The sequence below is a fragment of the Dreissena polymorpha genome, chromosome 3 (assembly GCF_020536995.1).
Source record: "Dreissena polymorpha isolate Duluth1 chromosome 3, UMN_Dpol_1.0, whole genome shotgun sequence".
Lineage (NCBI taxonomy): Eukaryota > Metazoa > Mollusca > Bivalvia > Myida > Dreissenidae > Dreissena > Dreissena polymorpha.
Genome location: NC_068357.1, coordinates 102990355 through 103002014, shown reverse-complemented (window position 1 = coordinate 103002014; position 11660 = coordinate 102990355). Strand labels below are relative to the sequence as shown.

The 11660-nt window shown below is 34.4% G+C and overlaps 1 protein-coding gene across 3 annotated transcripts; it reads right to left on the bottom strand.

The window, feature by feature from the left end:
* Window positions 1-1898: 1898 nt before the first annotated feature.
* Window positions 1899-11356, bottom strand: LOC127872914 (ras-related protein ORAB-1-like). 3 transcript variants are annotated; one of them, XM_052416441.1, is made up of 7 exons: window positions 10684-11324; window positions 10370-10442; window positions 6214-6261; window positions 5938-5985; window positions 5444-5539; window positions 3517-3648; window positions 1899-2466 (listed from the first exon to the last, which is right to left on the bottom strand). In XM_052416441.1, exons 1-7 carry the CDS (start codon window positions 10731-10733, stop codon window positions 2269-2271), a joined length of 645 nt encoding a protein of 214 aa, XP_052272401.1. In that variant the 5' UTR covers window positions 10734-11324; the 3' UTR covers window positions 1899-2268. The 3 variants fall into 3 exon arrangements, with proteins under 3 accessions (XP_052272401.1, XP_052272399.1, XP_052272400.1); XM_052416439.1 differs by having other exon boundaries at window positions 2343-3127; window positions 10684-11356; XM_052416440.1 differs by lacking the exons at window positions 10370-10442; window positions 10684-11324 and adding exons at window positions 7398-7450; window positions 9072-10362 and having other exon boundaries at window positions 2343-3127.
* Between the last annotated feature and the right edge of the window lie 304 nt (window positions 11357-11660).

Below are 11660 nucleotides of genomic sequence, written 5' to 3'. Positions count from 1 at the left end.
TCACCTCGTCAAATCTAAAAAACGAATTTTACATGTTTAAACCCCACTTAATCTATATGAAACTTGGAAATAATTTTTTTCTTGACACTATCAATGCCATGGTTTAATATGCGTGAAGTTTTAACAAAAACTATCTCACCAGGTCATGTCTTCAACAATTGGTGCACTTTGTACAAAAGTGATCGCTTCGGGACCATGGGTGATATATCCTGATAAGAAAAACTGCATCGCACACGGCAACCATGTTTCTCAGCGGTCCTGAACACTTTTCGAACTCAGCCAATGCATTATTAAAACTAAGTTTGTGAACACGTCTTATGACGAATGGGAAAAAAATGGGATCTGCGTTTACTGATTGCCATAAACTTAAACTTTCTCTCCTCCTCTTGGCGGTTATGTTTCAAAACGGTCCGGAATATGTTCAATGATCCGAGAAATATTTTGAACAAATGGTCGGAGACATGTTTATATTGATTTAGCCATACATGTAACTTTTAGATTGTTTATAACCTGTTCTTTGAATTTGACCTAGTAACCAATTTTTTCAACCAACATGACCCAGTTCCGATATTATATTCGGACAAAGGTCGTGGCCGAGTTTTTTAACGACGGCGAAAACAAAATAACTCAGCCTAAAGCACGTTTCAGATTTAACAAATTTGAGTTTGTTGTTGTGAGAAAAAAACGCTAACTTGTAGTCATACCAACAAGTAAAAGGCAAACTACCAGTAATAAGCAGGTATACATAATTTTGAGCAAGACACAAAACATTTTAGACAAAACGTTTTGACATATTCTCTTGTTTTCTATAATCAAAACATGCAAAACCGTCGTTTAAACAAACATTATTCTTAGCGTTCCTCTTAAAAGAATTTAAGAAACATGTTTATAACTTTTCCTTTATTCAAATACAATGGACATTAATTCCTTGAACACTTTTGAGATGTATCATTGTATGAAACTAATTGAGCGTCTTCTTTTTCTTGACTATTAACGTGTATGTGATATGATCATGTTTGTAAAATATTAATGTATCAACTGTATGTGTTTACAGTGTGTATATATATACTATGTCCGCTATGGCATGTTCCGAGAAGTTGCTTCCAACCGTCATCCTCATGCTGTGATTTGCCTTACTGGGTCAAGTGTTCGCATTCTTCCCAAACCGTTGATTCGATCAACGTACTTGTATGATTTAGATCGATGGGACAGGCGTGATTAAGTTATAATTACAGCCATGAATAATGAAAACAACGGTTGATACTATAGCTCGCAAATATTAACCTGGCATTGACCGTCAAGCATTTATATAGTAGGATTTCCGTAACGATGGATACATAAGATTCCATACTGAAAGCAATTTAAATGTAATGACGCGTGCCTATGTAAATTGTGTTTTGCCTGCTTAAAGGGGCCGTCCAACAGATTTTGGCATGTATTAAAGCTTGTCATTAAATGCTTTAAATGCTTTATATTGATAAATTTAAACATTTGAACTATAAATCTCCAGTAAAAAAACAAGAATACAATTTTAAAAAAAGGAAAAAAAATAACCCTCAACAGGGCTCGAACCACTGACCCCTGGATTCCTGGAGTAAAAAGCCTCCAGCTTAGACCACTCGACCATCCACGTTCAGCTCAGCATGGATGTATTGCTTAGCTATATGAGCAATCCTCGTAGTTTCCCAAAATATCGAATAGCGTCGATACGACGCTTTATCTGGTAGACGGCCCCTCGAGCAGTAACAAACCTGAATGCTAATGTAGGAAACAATCCAAGAACATGATTCATGCTTATCGAGTTCATGAATGCCTGCCACATTAATGCTTTTGAGCTTAAATTTTGAACGATAATTTTAATACATAGTTTTAATTTAGACAGAACAAAACCAAAAATGTAATTTTGAGGTTCCGTTATGGCAATAGAATTTACACTTTGGTTTAAATCGTGCAAATATCACAACATTGTCATAAGTCAGTATTCATATTACGTGCAGGACACAAATAATTCAACCAATAATGGTATATTTGGCACAAGCAGTACTGTATCACAATGGTGCTTCCTGATATTCCCTTACACGTTAGTCAGGCGCTTTGAACGTAGTCTTATCGTGTATGTTCAATGAATGAAGCTTAATGACCGGAGTTTGATACACACTGGCGCTTTTGCTTCTCCAAACACGTACATATACACAAGCAACTGTACCTAACACGTATAAATGCCCCATTCACTGCTCCTTACACGTACATATACCCGATAAACTGCTCTTAGCACGTACAAATACTCCATCCACTGGTCCTAACGGGCGTGCCTCCTGGAAATACAACGTGTTTCTGTTTTGATAAGACGCCGGTATCAAAGAGTTTTTTCATCTCAGCCGTCATGGTTAGGAACGCTTGCTCGACGTTTGTCGCCATCTTAGCGCTTGTTTCTATGTATGGTATGCCCAGTTTGATCGCAAATTCCTGAATGTAAATAAGGAAAAGTATCTTAGCGAAACAAACTCAGTCACAATGTGGCCATACCAACGTGCAATATTCGTTTATGGTGTTTGTGGTTGGCTCCTCCTGAATAACTGATTATAGCATTTCAACTATTTCGGCGTGTAAACCAGGATGTTATTGAAGTGCACCTCAAACTGCCGCCGTCTACATCAAACATTAAAATTCACTGAAGAAATTGTTTATATCGTCGACATTTGATCAGTGAAGATCGGAACACACAGACGATTGACAAATGATCAAGAACATGGATCGTATACAAACTGTGCAAGACCCTTGCCCAGTGGCACACGCTTCTGCGTTACTTCTCGTGGAAACGGCGATATGCAGGGGTACGAGAGCAGGTTGCAGGGAAGACTTTGATGCCACAACAAGAGAGTACAAGGAATAGAAGACCTCCGACGCATGTCAAAAACAAATTACTACAACATTCCTTTGCACTGCAACAAAATCCATCTGGAGATTCTTCATTTTCTTTATCAGAAAACTTATTATATCTTGGTCGACATTGAGCTTGCTGAGAGTTTTTCATGTCGAAAATTAATTTTTTAAACGATTTGTCGACGTTTTCGCTGCTTTTGGCGCTGGTCTCGATGTATGGTATCCCTAATTCCTCTGCATAATTCTATACAACATGTGAGAATCTTATATTAAGAAGTCAACGTTGAAAAAAAATGAATTCAACAGAAATTGGTTTAGCGGTCAGGAAGTATGGACTAGTTAATAAATTTATTTATTTATAACTCGTTTGGGAAAAACGGGGCTAGATTCATGTGCGTAAAGTGTCGTCAAAGATTGGCCTGTTTAGTCCGTAAAGGCTTATCAGGGATGACACGTTCCGCCTTCACTGGATTTTGTCGAGAGCAGTCTTCCTTGAAACGTAACATACAATATAAGCGGAAAGTGTCGTCCCTGATTCGTCTGTGCGGAATACAAGGGCTAATCTTGGACGACACTTTGAACACATGAAAAAAAAAGTTTTCACAGAGCGAGGCTCATATAAGTGTCCCATACCTGTGCCATATCCGTGGAAACCACGCGTTTGTTTTTGAGGTCAGACTTGTTTCCTACCAACATCTTAGCAACGTGACCTCCACCGAACTTGTCTATCTCGCCCATCCATTGCTTGATATGATGGAACGACTCCTGTATGGAGACGTTTACAATAGAAGTCATGTGACCAATCCATGTTTGTATTCAAGCAATTTGGGAAAACTTTATTTATAACAATAACGGGCGCAGGATCACGTAACTTTGTGGGGTTCGCAATTGAAAGTTAATGAATGTAAACACACCGGAATTCGGAGCTTTTCTCCAAACAACTTTTCAAAGCGATTTTTCTTAAGTATTTCAACTAGTGCATACACTACCGTTTTAATGCTGCTTTTGGCAATGTGAAATACATCAGAATTATTTTAAATAATAAGCCTGTGTTCTTGGCCAACTATTCGATGTGTAACGCATTTATGCACGAGGTAAAGCTGCACGGAACATTTTGGCATCGATTTCAGATGTATTCCATGATGTATTCCTTAATCTTAAAGGGATCTTTTCACGCTTTGGTAAATTGACAAAATTGAAAAAAGTTGTTTCAGATTCGCAAATTTTCGTTTTAGTTATGATATTTGTGAGGACACAGTAATACTGAACATTTACCATGGTCTAATATAGCCATTATATGCATCTTTTGACGATTTTAAAACCTAAAAATTATAAAGCGTTGCAACGCGAAACGATTGAATAATTTGGAGAGTTCTGTTTTTGTCGTTAAATTTTGTGAAACTACGAAGATTGCTTATATAAGGTATAAAATACGTACCGTAAGTGTACTCGGCGGAATAGCTCAGTAGGCTAAAGCGTTTTTACTTTAGGACTCTGGCAGGACTCCAGGGGTCACTGGTTCGAAACCTGCTCCGGGCAATGTTCTTTTCCTTTTTTTAATTTTATTCTTGATTTTTTACTGGAGCTTTAACGATCCAATGTTTACATTTATCAATATAAAGCATTTAATGAATAAGTTAAAAAATGCCAAAATCTGTGAAAAGGCCCCTTTAAAATATCGGCACAAACTGCAAGAAAAACTGTTTTTATAAACTAAAGATGTTTGAAAATGTATTTCAATAAGTTTACATATTTGCAAAAATAAAAACTCTAAACGGTGTGTTTACATTCTGTTCAGCCCGTGTGTAAACCCCGTTGATCCTACACCTTTTATGAGTATTTGCAACATCCTAGGATACACCTGACTGCTGATATACTTTCCATCTATCACGGAGTGTTGGAATGGAAAGTAAAATTAGAAGTTATTAAATAAATTGCCAGTAGGCTTCCGACGATGCACTTGCAGTTCTATATAAATCAATTATTCATGTGTGTAAAACTAATTTTTTATTGCGTTATATTTAAGTGGCAGTTTATAAATCACATGGTTGTTTTCACATAAGAAAATCAATTGAAATATAAGATCATGTAAGATGCTTCATATGTGATCTGCACAATCAGCAAATCTCTCAAAACGTTCGTTATTAGTATTTAAGATGTGTTAACTGGAAATATTACATAAATTATAAAACGAAACTGGCTTCGGTCACTTTTTAGGCAAATCAAACCCTTAATACCAAATGAATTTCTTCAAAAACTTTTTAACACGTCCTTACACGTGTTTCCTTTTTCTATGTAAAGAATAGTAAAATGCATTTTTGTTCTCATCAAAAAGAGGAAAAAGCTTAAAACAGTTTCTAGTTAGAATGTATCGATGTTTTAACGATAGAAAACCAGGAACCACGATCGACGTTTCAAATGCCTGTCAAGCTGTGACGATTTATTCTTGAATCAAGCGAATACCATGTATTCTATGTCAAACAATTTTCTAAATAAAATGTACTAAGTTATTGTGCTTAAAGTTATATACCACGTCTACAACAAAATGCAGTCGGCATACCATATCAGTAAGGTCGAACACCAGTATGACTCCGTGTGCTCCTCGATAAAAAGTTGACGTAATAGTTTTAAACCTGTCCTGTCCGGCGGTGTCCCACTGAAGACAAATGAGAATAAGGTTTCTTTCCTGCTCATAAAGCTCAAGTTATACTTTGTGAACATAGGAATACGTGGAAACCACATTTTATATGGATCTTTTCACTTACAAATATGAACATATCTTCGTTCCAAACATTAATTTGTTGACGATGTGGAGATTCCACAACATTTATTATTCGGAGTAACGGTAGTACATATTTTACACACAACGATCGAATTAACCAATCGGTCTGGAGGCAGATTTATAAATACGCAATGCATTACATAGACCTTGCATTATGTATTTAAGAAATATAAATGTATTGTGTCCTTTTTCCTATAGAAAACATATTCTACGAAGTTTCATATATGTATATCTCCAACAGACTTTACGTTTTCCATAGCATTATTTCTCACCATGTTCAGTTTTATGACTTTGCCGTCCATTTCAATTGTCCGGATTTTCTGAGGACAAAAAACAGCAACTTTGAAATAAATGGTTAAATATGATATACATATATACATGAGAGATTCGTGCAATCATAATTGAAGGTTCTAAGCATTTCTGTATAATTTTGGTGACTAGTAAATACAAATGAATGACTTTCGTTAATTAAAAGTATGGGAATAGCGTTGCTTTCATCGCAATACATAAAACCAGTCTTGTTAACAAACTATGTAAGAGGTACTCACAAAATCCACGCCAATGGTACTTATGTAGCAGTCGCTGAATTCGTCATCCTGCAACAAACATGGGTCTTTGTATGCCAACCATTATAGGAGCATTACTTTGTATATGTGTTTATCATAACACCATATTGATATCTGCCTGATAGCTGCATGATATATTTTTATATCATGTTCAATAGGCAGTTCTTATATCAGTTCATGTGTGGAGGAAGGTCATACTACTAAGACTTAATAACTAAATATTATTTTATTGTAAAAATGCATCAGACAAACAATTTGATACGAAAATGTATTACATTTAATCCACAAAAAGCAAGAAAAGCAGAAAAAAACGTATTTTCCAAATATAAAGAATGAATGAACAAATGCTGATGACATAATGTAACAAATCGAATACGTGTTTAGACACGCCTTCCTATGCAAATTTCAGAGGTCAAGGGATATGTCAAAATTTCAGCACTTAATATAAACAGGCAAAACAAATAAAATAACCCAATTAAAAAGGGATAAAAATTATAAAAATAAAATAGTAACTCACTTCACAAAAAAACTCCATGTACTATGTATTCATTATTTAATTAAAACAAAATAAATTATAATTCAGGTTACATTTGTCGTCTGCTACAGTTTGTCAATTATGCCACAGGAATTGTGTTTGATTAGGCTAGTTAAAAGCTAATTTCTTTTGAAAATTAGGACTTAAACATACAATAAACACATTGTTCGGGTCGGTTTAATGGAGGAAGTTGTAATGTAAGAGGAAGACTTTGCAAATTAGTTTGGAATAAATCCGAGAGTGTTTAATGAGCCATTTGATGAAAGCACGCATGCAAATTTCAATTTAAATAAAAGTCATAGAGAATCGCTTACTGAAACAAAATCATTAAATGAGAACAGTGAAAACATATGAGACAACGCCTAAGAAATAACAACCGAAGATGTAAAAGCGAAGGCGAAGATAACAAAAACACTATCCCGAAAACACTGGCAGATTTCAGTTGATTTAAACAACAGCATGCGATGAAAGACGAAACGAAGGCAATCCACGATTTATCAGTCGACCATCTAGATGAATATCTTGCCACATATTTGCTCTCCATTCGCATAAATAATGGTGATGAATACGAGCCTGTCACATTGCGTAGCATCGTGGGAAGATTGAGCGGAATTGACAAAGAGCAAAGTACCCATTTTCTATCTTTCGTAGCAGTGGCCAAAATTTTTTCTAACACGTGCCTGCCTGAAAGCAAAACAGAAAAATCTATATAAAAAATAAACAAGGAAAAGGTAAGTTTAATCACTGTTTTCACAGTAAATATGGAGTGAAATTTGTAAATATTACAGCATTATTGTATTAAAACATTATGTTTAATGTATCTACTTTTATATATTTATTCTTCGATTTTGTTTCGATTTTAAATGAGTTCTACTAACTTTTTTGTTTAAAAAAAATCAAAGCAACAATTTCTGATCATGTTTGTTATTATTGTAATTAATCGGAATATGTATCTAAGTCTAAAAGAGTCACAATTATGTGTAAAATGTGCAGACAATAATTATATGTTATATTCATGTCTTTAGAAAACAAGCCTAGAGCGGCTGCAGCATTATCTGACGAAGAGATAGAATCCAAGCGCTGAAGGCACTGCAGTTGTTCTCTCTTTGAACTTAACATTACTTACAGGTACATAACATGAAGTTCGACTTTTTAACGAAGGCCAATCGAACGGTCACAAAAATGCTAACACCAGTGTAATTTACTTTTAATTGTCTTCAATGGTGAGATTTTGAGAAAAACAAATCAAGGAGGGAAATGACATTGATTTACAATGCTTCGTAATTTAATACAGGATTCACACAAACTGCCCTTAAGATTTAAAAGATGAAAGAAGAAATTTAACGTATATCTAAGTTTGCGCTAAGGAAAAGTCTGTGAGTATGAACCACAACAACATTATATTTTCCATATTCTATTCATAGCTTCAAATTTGGAATGACATGTGCTGCGCTAAAATACCACTTGACTGAATGGAATACTTAGTGGAATATGTTAATAGTTCATAAACTTACTCTTCTGCGACACGTATAATTAAAAAATGTTTTTTGAACTTTTCTATATACGATCCGTTCAAAATTATTACATTTAACATAATATTCATATAATGTGTCGATTTTTAAATAATTGTAGCTCAATGACTGAAACCGCGCCGCGAACTCTTTCTCGCTGCAGATGCGGCAGTTATCAGGTTTTGGGTCTCTAACAAATCAAGCGAATAACTAAAAACTGTCGACGGACAACATTTTGGGTGCAACAACGCCGGATGAAATACTTCTGATAATTATACATATTTTTTAAAGATGGGGTGATGTCAAACTAAAGATAGATGCTTGTGGAAAAAAAATATGGAGTTAAATGAGCGGCAGACCAAGACCCGCACTAGGGAAAATGAATCCGATGTCAAAACAAATCATCCTAAGATGTTTGCCTCACCAGAATTAAGAAATAGAAACCTTATTTACATTTACAAACAGTATAGTGGTAAAAGGCCATCTGGCTTCAGCACTGATGATAGCCCATTCTACCTGACAACAAGAACCGGGCCCTTAACTGACAGTTCTGATCAGTGGTTCTTAAGGCAAAAACTTGGTCCAAGAAAACTTGCCCAGATGTTGAAATCTATGGCAATCGGGGCCGGTTTTGACAAGGCAAAAAATATCAGTAATCATTCTGCTCTAGTTCAAAAATTAAAGGATTCAACCATTGCACCCACAGAAATGATGCAAACTACAGGACACAAAAACTTTCAGTCCATAATCAATTACATTGAAATATCAGAACAAACCCAAAAATATGTTCAAACCTGTTGGCAACATGTTCCACTGCAACTCGCGAGTCATCTCCATCTGTGTCATGCACTGCTGTCAACACTTCCGAAATGAACATTTCTCTCCCCACCCACCCTGGAGTTGCACAACCACAGTTTCCCGCTCAAATAAATCCAATAAATGACATGTTATTTGGAGCTGTTCTAAATGTTCAGAAACTCAATATTTACGCACAACCACCATAGTAGGCAAAACCACACGCGGTTAGCGTGTGGCTATGATATTAATTAGTACAAACATAATTTTGAATGAAAAATAATCAAATTATAACGAAAAATCAATTTATCTGAAAACAAATTAATTTCACTATCAAATATATAATATTATATAACAATTTATTCAACTCAAAATGACCCGAAAACGGGATGCATCGCTTTGAACAATAAGAACTTCGTTAATTGTGCAGCGATTTCCATGGACTTGGTCTTATTCAACGCAGAAATAAATATCCTTTCTGGAATGCACATATATTGTTATATTTTTACAAATGCTGGGTCATATTTTAAGAAATAAAACGATTAACACAAAAATTGATATTTCGTTATAATTTGCTTATTTTTCATTCAAAATGATGTTTTTACTAATTAATATCATAGCCGCAGACAAAACGCGCAATAAATTCCGAACTTCTAATGAACACATCTATCCTTTAATTACACGTGTAGATGCACTGCGAGTGCGAATACGTGAGCGACTGGCTTTGACATTTTACAAACGCTAATAAAGCGGCCCTTTAACAATGCATAGTGTATGCATTTATTTTATGTATTATATTATTGCGGCTTACATTTCTGTTGTATAATAAAAGACGCAAAGAGACTTTTCGGAGTTATAAAACTACATTGAATGACGCTACTTTGTGTGTTGAGGAACAACGCTGTACAGATTCATACGCGTTAAACGAATGCAGCGGCAAGCCTCGCCATTATTTTATTCTTAGCATTGCCTGATATATTACAAAACGATCAAGCAGTAACCTTTTATTCTCTATATATCCATACTTGTATATCAATTCAATTTACTTAAAAGTAACATAAAAATCATTTTTGAATACACTATTTAAAAAATGTGACAAGGCAATCATACGTATCTTTTAAAACGTACTCATGTAAAACAGACAGTCTGAAATCGATTTACAGTAAACAACTACATAAAACGTAATAATTTGTATCGATAAAATACAACATATATAAAATAAAACATTGAAACGCAGTTGATCTAACTGAGGTTAATTGAGAGGTATAAATATTACTGGTAAACTTCGTTCTCTTACAGCGTATCTCAGTAGTAGACAGGATTTTCCCACCCCTGAATCGCCGATAATCAACATTTTGAACAGTAGGTCACTACAAATAAACAAAGAGTAAGACAAATCTATCAATTTTTCGATATTTATACGATCATCGATCGATCAAATTATTCGTCCAATAACTAAAACTTTAACTATCCTTATTTTTGTTATTATTATAAGTATTAGTTTTATTATTATAACTTTTATTATTATTATTATTATTATTATAAGTAGTAGTAGTAGTATGTATTTATTTATTTTTATTTTATTGTTATTATTGTAGTTGTATCACTCACTTGTCGAGCAATGAATGATCGTAAGTCCCAACGTCCAATGTATCTGCCATTTTTATATTACACGTTCACAGTGCATTCGTTTATATTTAAATGATTTAAAAATCAGTCAGCAGACGTTTATATATCTTATATCTATATCGAGGATATTATTAGCATACGGTCATCAGAGCTAAACGCAATGTTTATCAATTGAGTATTATAGTTTACGTTTATTTTGAATACGTGTTTGAAAACGGGTTGGATCATATGAGTCACTTAGTCGGTTAGATTTCATAAATAGACCTTACGCACACTGAATCGATTTATATTTAAATACATGAACGAACAATATATTCTTTACACTGACATTGAGATCAATGCCTTAGTACAGATCGATTACTATATTCGCTGACATTAGATAATTATACAGAAAGAATGTTCGAAACTGGGCGTTTGACATTTGTGTTTGACATTACAGCATATACCTTATTACTCAATTTTGCTTAAGTTCGTTTCACGATTCTGTTCTGGTACACATCGGTGAACACGCAAACTTGTCAAATCTGGAAACAAACACTATCATATTTTTGTGATTTACACCTATGTACGCGTTTTAATTAGTCACCATCTCATTGGATACAGGCGATAGCTGTTGATTCCTATGGAGTTAGTAGACGAAATATATTTTATCATAACAACCATGTAGTAAAGATTGTATTCCTTTTTCGCAAAACAATTTTGTACATACAAACAATTAAATGCGTTCGCACAAACGCCATTTCCTTCCATAAAAACTTGAGTCCTTTTAAACGTAGTGATTTATTTTTAGTGGAGCTTTAGAATGAAATTATGTCGGTATTTATTTCTTCCTTAATGCTAGTTTTTTAAATGTCACCTAATGCTTAATTTAGTCAGCTAACAATTTTATCTCAATGTTTCATATTCAAGACATTGAGCTTTAGTTGTACAATATACTAGTTATCCATATTACATGAAAG